Raw genomic sequence first — 14,841 nt, forward strand, 5'->3', positions numbered from 1 at the left:
ATCGCTCCCCTGCTGGGGGTTTTGGGCATGTATCGCTCACCTGCTGGGGGTTTTGGGCAAGTATCGCTCACCTGCTGGGGGTTTTGGGCATGTATGTTTTGGGGCATGGATGTTTTGGGCATGTATCGCTCACCTGTTGGGGGTTTTGGGCATGTATGTTTTGGGCATGGATGTTTTGGGCATGTATCGCTCACCTGCTAGGGGTTTTGGGCATGTATGTTTTGGGCATGTATCGCTCAACTGCTGGGGGTTTTGGGCATGTATCGCTCACCTGCTGGGGGTTTTGGGCTTGTATCGCTCACCTGCTCGGGGTTTTGGGCATGTATCGCTCACCTGCTGGGGGTTTTGGGCATGTATCGCTCACCTGCTGAGGGTTTTAGGCATGTACCCGCTCGGACACTCGGTCATGCACTCCCCGTCATGGATGTAGAAGCTGTTGGAGTCGGGCAGGTGGACTTTGGAGCAGAGTTCAGCGCTGATGCACCTCCAGCCCTCGAACCTGAAGGTGCCGGGGGGGCAGTCGGCCACGCAGCGCCCCCGGTGGAAATAATGAACGCATGCAGCGCACGATGTGTCGCTGCTGGGGGAAGAACAGCTGCCCAAACACTGAGGGTGGCAGCACTCGCCCTCCAACGTGCACGCCCGCCGTGCACACCTCTCTGGACACTCTGATGGAGAGAAAGAAAGAAAGAAATAAATTAAAGTGTATTTATATCGCCCAAAATCACACATTATACTTTTGTCTCAGGGGGTTTAACAGTTTGTACAGAATATGACCCCCTCTGGACCCTCAAAACGAACAAGGAAACTTCCAAATAAACCCCCCAGTTAATGGGAGAACAATGTAAGAAACAGAGGAGGATCCTTCTCTCAGGACAGACAGACGTGCAATAGATGCCGTGTGTAAATTAAGAAGATAATACATTTACAACATAGGTAGTCCACATGCTGACAATGCTATTTTTATGCTGTGACTATATATAAAAAGAAGATGGATCCAGGTGGATGTCAACAAGCCTCTGGGGGCCATCAAAGAAGTGGCTATGTTCAAAGAGAGACAGCTGTTTTTATCCTTAAAATGGACAAAAGCATGAAACATGCAAAATGTTAATTGTCACCATTCTGCAGCATTTACAACTTGGCTCTAAATTATATATACTATTGTTTATATTCATACGTTGGTGTGTATATTCGAGAGTGGTTAATTGTTCTGTCAATCAGTCGATCATTACAGCTTTAGTCTCAGGCCACACACACACACACACCACACACCCACACACACCACACACACACACACACACACACACACACACCACACACACACACACACACACACACACACACACACACACACACACACACACACACACACACACACACACACAACACACACACACACACACACAACACACACACACACACCACACACACACACACCCACAACACACACACCACACACACACACCACACACCACACCCACACACACACACCCACACACACACACCACCACACACAGCACACCACACACACACACACACAAAAACAATCTCTTTGACTAAGAAATGTAAATATATCCAAATAATTGGCAGGTTGTTCATTCGATCAAAACACCAGGTGCAGGCTGAGCAACAGATCCCAGATCCACAGAGAACTAAAATCCACTCCGTGTTTTCCCCCCATCACAGCTTGAAGTCTCTGGTCCAGTTGCTGCTGTGGTTCTCTAAATAAGAGGATATTGTGACTGATGACAGGGGAGGAAAACGACGTTGAGTGAAGAAAGAAGCAACAACTTGCCGTGGTCTTTTGTTTAAAAAGCATAGAAACTAGTTAAGATGCTCATTTATACGTGGAAAAAGCTTTCATCATCACCTCCATTAGTTTTAGTGTCATCTTTTGCCCCCAAAAAAACCGATTTCCTGCTTTTCTTGGTGTTTTCATGATATTAAAGTGAATATTATGGTGAATAAAGACATCATCTTGAACTGGGAGGAACTGGGATGGATGTTTAGTTACCAAATGATTTACTAATAATACAAATTACTAATGATAAAATAAAAGTTAGTTAGTTGCAAAAGAAAGTTACTTTTCCCATTCCTGTAGTGTGTGTTATAGGTTTTAGTGCATGTAAATGGTCTGCAGAGGCTAAAATCCCTGTGTTTCCTGCCTAAACATAGTGACATCACCGTTGAAAACTTCTGCTTCTATTGGCTAACACTAACACATTGTACATGATAAGGGGCGGGACATCTCTAAGAGATTGACCAATCACAACGTCTGTCTATAAGGGAAGATTTGCAGAATCAATTCATGAAATGCTAGCGTTTTGATTAAATGATTATGGAAAACTGATCAAAGTATAATACACATTGGTTCCTTGCTCTCTAAATATACAAAGTCGGGATTTTAAGTATTTTATTCTTTCATTTACACAGAGTTTTCATTGATTCATCTAGAAAATACTCACTGATTGAAAATGAAAGTAATACTCAGAGGGAAAAGCTGTGGACCTTCAGAAACAAACACTAATTGCCATGGAAACACTTTAAATAGACGCTTCAAACTGTTTCCGTGTGTTTCCTGTGAGGCGTAAACAAAAAGGGAAAAAGGGGGTAAACTGCAACTTTCATGATGTCATCCTCTTCGGTCAGAAAGGCCGGTTTGAACCAGAGCGAAGAGAGGGGGAAACAGAGCCGTGTTTATGGGATGCGAGCGATAAAACTGTGAAGCGCGTTGCAACATGTTGCCTCCGGCGTTTCTGTCAAACAAAGTGAAGACAAGCGAGCTGCAGATTCTCTAGTTTATATTTCAGTGATGCACGAGCAAGATAGTCACTTTGAGAACCCGAAACCTCAACGTTTTATGTTAGAAATGTAAAGTACAGGTCATCAGCACATAGAAACTGCCGGATGATAACCTGCATATGTTGGGCAATTAGCATACGTTGAGTTAATTAGCATCAATGCAGACAATAGCTAAGAAATGGCTCGGCTGATTTGGAAACATTTTTGGTGAGTTTTTTGAGGTGGTTGAATCTATTTCTTACATTTTCAGGATCAAAGATTGCAGTTTTGAGTCTCATAAACATTCAAATCTACCCAAAATTCATCAAAATCAGCGCATCAGGAGTACAAGTATGGTCACTTTCTGGTTAAAACTGCCATTTTCTGATCCTGAAAATGTCAGAATTGGATTCAACATCAACAACAACACACATTAGCATAAGATACGTTAAGTAGCATTACAATTGCATTGTAACTTATTAGGACAATAGTTAAAAAATGGCTTGGCAGATTTGGACAAGTGCTTTTGGAGGTCATTGACGATGCTGAATCCATTTCTGACATTTTCAGGATCCAAACTGGTAGTCTTAACCAACAAGATGCCATATTTGTGGTCCCTAGGTTCTGATTTTGATGAATTTGGGTCGATTTTGAAGTTTTAGGATCATTTGGATTGATTATTTATTTGAAGAAAAGTTATCCACAGTTGAGGTAATCATTTCCATCTTGTGGTCTCTATATCCAAAGGTCAGAAAACTACTCATGGTAGCCCACAGAGAATACAAATATGGCCTTTTATCTGTATTGTTTACACAGGCTATAATGCAACATAATGCTAATTAGCACAACTTATGCTAATTGTGCAAATTGCCCAACATATTCAGGTTAGCATTCGGCAGTTTCTATGTTCTGGGGACCCTTTACTATTAATTTCTAACATTAAACTTGTCAACATTTCCGGGTTCACACTACTAGAAACTAGCCGAAGATCTGGGAACAGACTGCAAGGCTCTTTGAACAAAAACAAACAACAAAGTCTCCCAAAACCAGATGTCAAATTGGAAAAGGAAGTTATTCCCGAGGCTTGAAACACAACAGAGAGATTCCAACCATCTGCTGCTTCTTCTACTCCTCCAACTTAGTGTGCTCCGTTAGAAAAAAAAGGGTGTTTTGGGGGGATACTGGCTGCCATAAAAGTCAGTGTTGTCTGTCAACACAAAATAAAAAGGGTTTGACTAGAGATGTACACTGAACAAAAATATAAACGCAACACTTTTGTTTTTGCTCCCATTTTTCATGAGATGAACTCAAAGATCTAAAACATTTTCTATATACACAAAATAATAATTTCTCTCAAATATTGTTCACAAATCTGAAAAGATCTGTGATAGTGAGCACTTCTCCTTTGCCGAGATAATCCATCCCACCTCACAGGTGTGGCATATCAAGATGCTGATTAGACAGCATGAGTATTGCACAGGTGTGCCTTAGGCTGGCCACAATAAAAGGCCACTCTGAAATGTGCAGTTTGCTTTATTGGGGGGGTCTGGGGGGGGTCCGAAAACCAGTCAGTATCTGGTGTGAGGGGTAGGGGTAGGGTTAGGGTAATGTTGTGAATCGAGTGGCCCATGGTGGTGGTGGGGTTATGGTATGGGCGACGAACACAGGCCAGCCAATATCAACATTTCTATTTGAAGATCGCCTTGCTTTTTTGCCTAAAAATAACTGAATCCAGTTGTTCCCAAACTGGAAAGAAAAGGCTTTATTTATTCCCAGGGAGTTGCAAAACATATCATTTTGTGCAGAAGTAAGAAAATCTGATGAATGTTGTTGCACAGTCCATCCATCCATCTTCTCCCGCTTATCCGTGGTCGGGTCGCGGGGGTAGCAGTTCCAGCAGAGAGCCTCAAACGTTCCTTTTCCCTGGCGACATCAACCAGCTCTGACTGGGGGATCCCAAGGCGCTCCCAGGCCAGCGAAGAGATATAATCCCTCCACCTGGTCCTAGGTCTACCCCTTGGTCTCTTCCCAGCTGGACGTGCCTGGAACACCTCCCTAGGGAGGCGCCCAGGTGGCATCCTAACTAGGTGCCCGAACCACCTCAACTGGCTCCTTTCGACGCGAAGGAGGAGCGGCTCAACTCCGTGTCCCTCCCTGATGACCGAACTTCTCACCTTATCCCTAAGGGAGACGCCAGCCACCCTGCGGAGAAAACCCATCTCGGCCGCTTGTATCCGCGATCTCGTTCTTTCGGTCATGACCCATCCTTCATGACCATAGGTGAGGGTAGGAACGAAAATGGCCCGGTAGACAGAGAGCTTTGCCTTCTGGCTCAGCTCCCTTTTCGTCACAACGGTGCGGTAAAGCGACTGCAGTACCGCTCCCGCTGCTCCGATTAATCTCACGCTCCATTGTTCCCTCACTCGAGAACAAGACCCCGAGATACTTGAACTCCTTCACTTGGGGTAAGGACTCATTCCCTACTTGGAGTGGACAGTCCATCGGTTTCCTGCTGAGAACCATGGCCTCAGATTTGGAGGTGCTGATCCTCATCCCAGCCGCTTCACACTCGGTTGCGAACCGATCCAGTGAGTGCTGAAGGTCGCAGACCGATGAAGCCATTAGAACCACATCATCTGCAAAAAGCAGTGGTGCAATCCTTAGTCCACCGAACTGCAGACCCCCTCCCCCATGACTACGCCTCGAAATCCGATCCATGTATATTACAAACAGGATTGGTGACAAAGCGCAGCCCTGGCGGAGGCCAACCCTCACCGGAAATGGATCCGACTTCCTGCCGAGGACCCGGACACAGCTCTCGCTTTGGGAGTACAGAGATTGGATGGCCCTGAGTAGAGACCCCCTCACCCCATACTCCCGCAGCACCTCCCACAGTAACTCCCTGGGAACTCGGTCATACGCCTTCTCCAAGTCTACAAAACACATGTAGACCGGATAAGCGTACTCCCAGGCCCCCTCCAGGATCCTTGCGAGAGTAAAAAGCTGATCCGTCGTTCCACGACCAGGACGGAATCCGCATTGTTCCTCCTCAATCTGAGGTTCGACAATCGGCCTGACTCTCCTTTTGAGTACCTTAGAGTAAACTTTCCCGGGGAGGCCGAGTAGTGTGATGCCTCTGTAATTGGCACACACCCTCTGATCCCCCTTTTTAAAAAGGGGAACCACCACCCCGGTCTGCCACTCCTTCGGTACTGTTTCCGCACCGTAAACAAGTAAACAAGTAAAATATGCTGCAGTGTCACGTTTAAATGCTTCCCCAATGAAATGCACTTTTTTGTTGGAGCATGTAGGCCCTGCAGAAAAATGTGTGTGAACCACCAGAATAAGGGGACAAATCACCCACTTATATCACATCATTTTTACATGTATGTATCATTTTAAGACACATTTATGACCTGTGAAATAACCAGCATTTCAATGGTTGGAGCAATGTGTTTATACACTTTTATAAGACCGAAAAACTGAGGAAAAACCGCCATTTTGAGTTACATCCCTTCAGTAGCTGCCAGCAATAAAACACTCTCTGATTATTTCTATCATCACATTGTGTTACTGAGTTTCTCCATGAAGCACAACCAGATAGTCGACACCTTTCTGACTATATCTCTGATGCTGAGAATCAAATACAGAACTTCTTGAGGCCAACATTCGAGAAAAAAGACAAAAGAAAATGGAAGAAATTGTGATTTGGTTCATGAGGAGAAGTGAATGTTAATACTGCTATATTTTACCATATTTATTTATGTTATTATAGTTTCTTCAAATAGTTTTCTATCTGTGTTTTAATTTTTTTTTGTGTATGCACCACAACACCAAGTCAAACTCCTCGTATGTGTTAACCTAGCTGGTAATAAACCTGTTTCTCATTCTGATTCTGAGGAGCTGGCACCAATTACCCAGTCAGATAAAACATGATACCAATTCAGAAGAAAAGGGAACCAAAATATGGAAGTGTTGAAGCTTCAAAGGGAAAAACAAACGGGATGATTTGACGGCTTTTGGTGCAAAACCTGTTTACTTTTTATATGAAATAAACCTGATCTGTATCTCTTTTCTGCCAGGCGTGTTCATGAACGTTGTTAATTTGTCCACCTTTCTCCAACTGAGCATTACATTGCATTATAGCTTATGTGGACAATAGTTCCAAAAAACGGCTTCTTGGCAGATTTGGACAATGTTGGAGGTTATTGACGATTTGCTGAATCCATTTTCAGGATCTGAAGTGGCAGTTTAACACTAGAACCGCCAACGGGTCAATTTTACCCGCAGCTGTTTTTTGATTGTATGTAACTTTTTTTTTCGTGACTTTTCCTGAAAGTGTGTTATGTAGCACCCTCTGTTGTTAAAAATTGTCAATATGAAGTCAGATTGAAAAAAATACCAAAGAAAATGCCATTTATACCCTATATCCGCCAGCGGGTAATATTTATCTCATAGAAAATGCAGCGTAAACATGGCGTGTTGCTATAGCAACGCCTTTTGTCGACTGCAGTTTCTTATAGATAGAGAGATAGATAGTTATAGACAGATCGATAGATAGAGAGAGAGAGAGAGAGAGAGAGAGAGAGAGAGAGAGAGAGAGAGAGAGAGAGAGAGAGAGAGAGAGAGAGAGAGAGAGAGAGAGAGAGAGAGAGAGAGAGAGAGAGACACTTTGCACATAACTCACGGTAGCAATATTTTATACGTCATGCTATCTGCACAAACTATATGATATGAAAAGCTGAGAGTCCACAGATTCTATTGGTATAGGTTTCATCCCTGTGCGATCAAAACTCACGGTTCTGTATGATAAATAAAAGAACATTGTACCTTGAAAATCAATAGCGGGTACATTTGACCCGTTGGCGGTTTTAGGTACACAGCGACCTCTGGCGGTTCTAGTGTTAAACTGGATAGAAGCCATATTTGTAGTCCTTAGGGTCTGATTCAAAGACTGCAACCACTACTATGTAGACATATTTATGGCTATGTTATTTGCATCCTTTGGTTACTAAAACCCTTTATGAATACACATACAGTTGTGTATATGTAACATTTTTAGACTGTAAGTGTAAATACGCACATTGACATTGAATGTTATCTCGTTGCACTGTCATCGCTACTACCACTACTTTACCACTCTTAGTTATGTATTTATTTGTGTGTATTTTTTTACTGCAGTGAGAGTTGCCAAATACATTTTGTTGTACTTTGTATGATGACAATAAAGATATATTCTATTCTATTCTGATGAATTCTGGGTCGATTTTGAAGTTTAATGGGAGTCTGGATCATTTGGATTGGAAAGATTGCTTATATATTTGAACAAAGGTTGCCCACAGTTGAGGTAATCATTTCCATACGACAAACACCCATCAGCAGTGCCCATGAGATGACCTCCTGACCGAGGAACCAACCAATCAGAACGCAGCCTGTGTGGTCCCACCATCAGCCTGTTAGAGACCAGCAGGAGGGAACCAGTGCTGGCACAAAATGTTCTTTCTCTGCTCCAACACCCGTCAAACCCCCCCCCCCCCCCATTCCCTCCTGACCTCTGACCCTGCGACGGGGTGATGGGAGCCGTGTTGGAAAGGTGTAATTTGCAACAACAAAAAAAGGGGCTAATGTACCGCCTCGGGTCTACAAATGACCACTGAAGAGGATCAAAGTGTAAATGGACATCTGTACGTTAATGGAGACCAGATTTAAGCCTCGCTTACAGATGCAGAAGCAAAAAGAGAGGATGTGGAGAATTAGGAGGAGGAAGAGGAAGAGGAGGAAGAGCAAAGGATAGGGGAGGCAAATACACCTCAAAAAGGGGGGAAATGTGTGAGGTGAAACACACTTTAATTTAGTGTATTATGTCTGTCAATTAATTACACACACACACACACACACACACACACACACACACACACACACACACACACACACACACACACACACACACACACACACACACACACACACACACCACACACACACACACACACACACACACACACACACACACACACACACACACACACACACACACACACACACACACACACACACACACACACACACACACACACACACACACACACACACACACACACACACACACACACACACACACACACACACACACACACACACACACACACACACACACACCTCTGCCACTTGGGGGAGCCAGACAACACAAACAGATTTTTAAATGTATTTTAGTTTTGTATTGCACATTAACTTGAACTTTTTATGCTTATGACATATTTTATTTATTTTAATTCTTAAGTGGAGCAACTGTCACAAAACCCAATTGGACACAGAGTATTTAATTCTGAAATCTAATCTAATAACGTAACCCATATAGCATCCATTTGCTCCTTCCTTGGCACATGTTTTAAATGATAGCAGTCCAAAGTAAGGGTTGCACAAAGTGACTGGAGTAGCTGTGGAGTATTTAGGAGTCTCCGCAGTGAAGCAGCTTTCCACCGTGTCATCACGCTGTGGGATAAAGATCAGCTGATCCAGAAACACCCGCTCAGCAGAGTGCATGCTGGGAAACTCACACCTGTCAGTGTCATAACGAGGGTTCAATTACACCTCTTAATTAGTGGTTGATTGATGCCAGATAGATAGAATACATGTTATACATGTTATGAAGTTCAACTTATTAGTGTTGCTTTCAACCTAATAGTTATGTTTGATTCATTTACAAGAAGTCAACTCAGTTTTTTCAGTTTGTTTCCCCTCCACATTTCCCCCTTTTTTAAGTTTATTTTCCTCCCCCATCCTTTGCTCTTCCTCCTCCTCTTCTTGTTTTAAAAAATATATTAAATGTTTTTTATAATTAAAGTACTTAAAGGTGGAGTGTGTAATTTTGGAGCAACCAGCTCGAGTGCGCTAGAATTTGAAAATACACAACCGAAACAAATCTGCCCCTTCCTCACAGAGCCCCTCCTCCAACACACACGAACGCGCACATGACCAATGAGGGCACGAGATAAGTTTGTGATGGAAGGCTGACAGGCAGGTAGGCCATCCAGTTACTTTAGCCGGGCCGGCTCAGATGATTGGTCGTGCTTTTTACAGCGCCACGGCTTCCACAGATGACCGTTTTTAATGTATTTATTGTCAAAGCATTTAATGTATTCGTTGCTATCGGGATGTTAAGAGCATTCCATGGAATATAACAACAAGTGTTTCTGAAATAAATGACCCTACCTTTAAGTAAAGTCAATTGTAAATAAGAACTGTACTTGAGAAAATGTACCAGTGCAGTTGGATATCCTGTACAGTAGCTTTAAATTAAGAGTAAAATATATATCCTTTAACGATTCGAGCGGCAGGTTAACAAAGTTTCCCGCCTCTCTCTCTCCTGATTCAGCCCCGTCCTCGCTGGGGGGAACAGGACGTCCCACTCTTCAGGCTTCAGTGAATTACTCACAACAATAACAAAGGCAGAAGTCTAGACTGATGACAGCCCAGCGTGTGGATCCAGAAACAGATACAGATCTGCATTGGATTAATGTCAACAGCACGACAGGAGTACACACGTCCTTTACTCAAGTAGAAGTACAGATAATCGTGTTTAAAAATACTCTGGTAAAAGTAGAAGTATTGACTAAACTTCTTTACTCAAGTCAAAGTAAAGAGGCTTTGAAATGTACTTCAGTAAAAAGTACCCATAACTAGCAGCTGTTTTAAAGAGTACCTGACCTCCCTTTATATTAATAGAACAATAATGTCATTGTTAGCTAATGAATGTTTCCATGCTGAACAACGGCAACATGACAACGTTTCCATTGGTCCCTCTTCTTTAGAGAAGACCAGGAAATGATGGATACACGGATCGTGTTCAAATCAATAGGCACGCAATGACTCTAAAGAATAATGATCACGCATCAAACACACATTCAGACTAAAGGAACCAGCTGTTTGGAAAATGAGAGAAGTAGAAAGTACAGGTATTTGAGTTCAACATGTAAGAAGTAGAAAGTACAGGTATTTGAGTTCAACATGTAAGAAGTAGAAAGTTTAGGTATTTGTGTTCAAAATGTAAGAAGTAGAAAGTACAGGTATTTGTGTTCAACATGTAAGAAGTAGAAAGTACAGGTATTTGTGTTCAACATGTGAGAAGTAGAAAGTTCAGGTATTTGGGTTCAACATGTGAGAAGTAGAAAGTACAGGTATTTGTGTTCAACATGTAAGAAGTAGAAAGTTCAGGTATTTGGGTTCAACATGTGAGAAGTAGAAAGTACAGGTATTTGTGTTCAACATGTAAGAAGTAGAAAGTACAGGTATTTGAGTTCAACATGTACGAAGTAGAAAGTACAGGTATTTGTGTTCAACATGTAAGAAGTAGAAAGTACAGGTATTTGTGTTCAAAATGTAAGAAGTAGAAAGTACAGGTATTTGTGTTCAACATGTAAGAAGTAGAAAGTTCAGGTATTTGGGTTCAACATGTGAGAAGTAGAAAGTACAGGTATTTGTGTTCAACATGTAAGAAGTAGAAAGTACAGGTATTTGTGTTCAACATGTGAGAAGTAGAAAGTACAGGTATTTGTGTTCAACATGTAAGAAGTAGAAAGTACAGGTATTTCAGTTCAACATGTAAGAAGTAGAAAGTACAGGTATTTGTGTTCAACATGTAAGAAGTAGAAAGTACAGGTATTTGTGTTCAACATGTAAGAAGTAGAAAGTACAGGTATTTGAGTTCAACATGTAAGAAGTAGAAAGTACAGGTATTTGTGTTCAACATGTAAGAAGTAGAAAGTACAGGTATTTGTGTTCAACATGTAAGAAGTAGAAAGTACAGGTATTTGGGTTCAATATGTAAGAAGTAGAAAGTACAGGTATTTGGGTTCAACATGTAAGAAGTAGAAAGTACAGGTATTTGGGTTCAACATGTAAGAAGTAGAAAGTACAGGTATTTGTGTTCAACATGTAAGAAGTAGAAAGTACAGGTATTTGAGTTCAACATGTAAGAAGTAGAAAGTACAGGTATTTGAGTTCAATATGTAAGAAGTAGAAAGTACAGGTATTTGTGTTCAACATGTAAGAAGTAGAAAGTACAGGTATTTGTGTTCAACATGTAAGAAGTAGAAAGTACAGGTATTTGTGTTCAACATGTAAGAAGTAGAAAGTACAGGTATTTGTGTTCAACATGTAAGAAGTAGAAAGTACAGGTATTTGGGTTCAACATGTAAGAAGTAGAAAGTACAGGTATTTGTGTTCAACATGTGAGAAGTAGAAAGTACAGGTATTTGAGTTCAACATGTAAGAAGTAGAAAGTACAGGTATTTGTGTTCAACATGTGAGAAGTAGAAAGTACAGGTATTTGAGTTCAACATGTAAGAAGTAGAAAGTACAGGTATTTGGGTTCAACATGTGAGAAGTAGAAAGTTCAGGTATTTGGGTTCAACATGTAAGAAGTAGAAAGTACAGGTATTTGGGTTCAACATGTGAGAAGTAGAAAGTTCAGGTATTTGGGTTCAACATGTAAGAAGTAGAAAGTACAGGTATTTGTGTTCAACATGTAAGAAGTAGAAAGTACAGGTATTTGAGTTCAACATGTGAGAAGTAGAAAGTTCAGGTATTTGGGTTCAACATGTGAGAAGTAGAAAGTTCAGGTATTTGGGTTCAACATGTAAGAAGTAGAAAGTTCAGGTATTTGAGTTCAACATGTAAGAAGTAGAAAGTACAGGTATTTGAGTTCAACATGTAAGAAGTAGAAAGTACAGGTATTTGTGTTCAACATGTAAGAAGTAGAAAGTACAGGTATTTGGGTTCAACATGTAAGAAGTAGAAAGTACAGGTATTTGAGTTCAACATGTAAGAAGTAGAAAGTACAGGTATTTGAGTTCAACACTTAAGAAGTAGAAAGTACAGGTATTTGTGTTCAACATGTAAGAAGTAGAAAGTACAGTTATTTGTGTTCAACATGTAAGAAGTAGAAAGTACAGGTATTTGGGTTCAACATGTAAGAAGTAGAAAGTACAGGTATTTGTGTTCAACATGTAAGAAGTAGAAAGTACAGGTATTTGAGTTCAACATGTAAGAAGTAAAAGTCGTCAGAAAGATAAGTAGTGGAGTTAAGTACTGATACCAGAAAAATTTACTTAAGTACAGTAACAAAGTATTAGTACTCCACTACTTCCCACCTCTGTTAACGGCACTGACTGGAAACCCACCTGGAGATATTGCACAGGTGTAAACCAAACCCCCCCGCGTTGTGTTGTTAGAAGATATGACGTTTGGCAGGAATTCAATCTGATTAATAACCTCTGTCAAAGTCCATTAGATGGATCCACAAAGGTGTTGTCAAAATAAAACCCCACCTAGGATCTCTACTTTAAGTCTAAGCAAACATTACTTTTGAAAGACTCAACTGTGTTACATGATTAATGATTTTAACAGAAATAATAAAAACAGTTTTTCTTGACGGGTAATAGCGGCACTTTCGGCGACGCCCTCATACCAAAATGCAGATTTCCCCCGTATTTTTTTTAAAGTGATGCCAGAAAACAATATTTCTGTTTGTCAAAAACGGTATAATTACTCCAGGAAGAGGACCAGTCGAGCAGAGCGAGATCAGCGCCACAGTACTCATATCCTTCGAGAAAAACCACTGAGTATGAATTAGAAAAACAAGATGTAACTCTATTGTCATTGCAAATTGCGTGCCTTGTAATTCAATGTTATGATAAAATAATGTAAACATGTTTTATCACTGGCTGCTGGTCTAGGGTTGCAGCTCAAAATGTCTGTTCTTAGTGGCTTGTAAAACATTTAATTCAATGTTATTAATTTAAAACAATCATCCCCCTAATGCAGTGATTCTCAAATGGGGGTACGCGGACCCCTAGGGGTACGTTGGGGTACTGCAGGGGGTACGTGAGATTTAAAAAACAAAATTAATTAAAGAAATACCATGCATGATTACAAAAATAATCTTAGTACAATAAGTTAAATAGAAAACACAATTTTATATAAAATATTCCTAGAACCTCATAAACATGTCAAATTGGTGTATTGTATTTTATAGTTTTGCATAATATATCATTTTGTTCATTGGTTTGTTAAACAGATATTACTTCAGTTGAAAAAATCCTTTGAAAAATCAGTTTTTTTTCTTTTTTCATGCATAAATGCATTATACTTCTCTGCATAAAGTTGATAGCTTTAAATATCTTGGTGTATGGCTAGACTCTGAACTTTAATTTAAACTACATATAAAGCATGTAATACAAAAAGTCAATTACGGAATCGGTGTTTTACACCGCTCTCGCAATTGTTTTACGCTCAGTGTCCGAAAGAGAATTGCTTCGCAACTTATTCTTCCGATTATGGACTATTGTGATGTCTACCAAAATGCACATAAATCAGATCTTGCTCCACTCAACATAGCCTACAACAGACTGCAGATTTGTTCTTGGTTGTCCTTTTCGTACACATCACTGCACAATGTATAACCAACTTAAATGGCCTTCTTTAAATGTAAGAAGACACACGCATTGGCTTCAGCTGATATTTAAATGCATGTATCTTAACTATCCCCCTTATTTAAAGCAGTATTTTGTACCTTACTCACCAATTCATCAAGTTAGACATTCTGTTCAGATTTATTTCTCTGTCCCCTCTGCAAAAAAATGGATTGGCAGAAGAGCGTTCATGTTCAAAGCCCCAACTGACTGGAATACTTTACCTGCTGCTATTAGATCTCTTGCATCATTGGGTTTATTTAAACATGCATTATCATCTCACTTTCAACTGGTCTGTACTTGTTATAACTGATATTGATGAAACTGATTTGCTTGACTGTCTCAAATTGTAATGATTGTATGCATTGCTTGAATTTCACTTAACAGACTGTATGTGGTTTGTCTTGTGTGTCATGTTTTGCATTTTGTTTTTTTGTTTATGTATGTCTGTAAGTTGTTGCTATTGTCGAGACCCCCTTGAAAACGAGATGGTGCATCTCAAGAGGTTTATCCCAATCAATAAAAATGTCTATATATAAAATGAAAATATCCTTAGTTTGTTGAAAAGGAGTTAATAAATCACTGAGGG

General features: G+C 40.6%; 1 protein-coding gene across 1 annotated transcript in view; it reads right to left on the minus strand.

Moving 5' to 3' along the window:
- Positions 1–364: 364 nt before the first annotated feature.
- LOC117541527 (insulin-like growth factor 1 receptor) overlaps positions 365–14,841 on the minus strand; it is a gene marked incomplete at its 3' end in the record, with an annotated part of 63,105 nt that continues 48,628 nt past the window's right edge. The window contains 1 exon segment of the mRNA XM_034208716.1: positions 365–668. Coding sequence (XP_034064607.1) covers positions 365–668 — 304 coding nt within the window.

This window comes from Gymnodraco acuticeps, unplaced genomic scaffold (genome assembly GCF_902827175.1).
Source record: "Gymnodraco acuticeps unplaced genomic scaffold, fGymAcu1.1, whole genome shotgun sequence".
Classification (NCBI taxonomy): Eukaryota; Metazoa; Chordata; class Actinopteri; order Perciformes; family Bathydraconidae; genus Gymnodraco; species Gymnodraco acuticeps.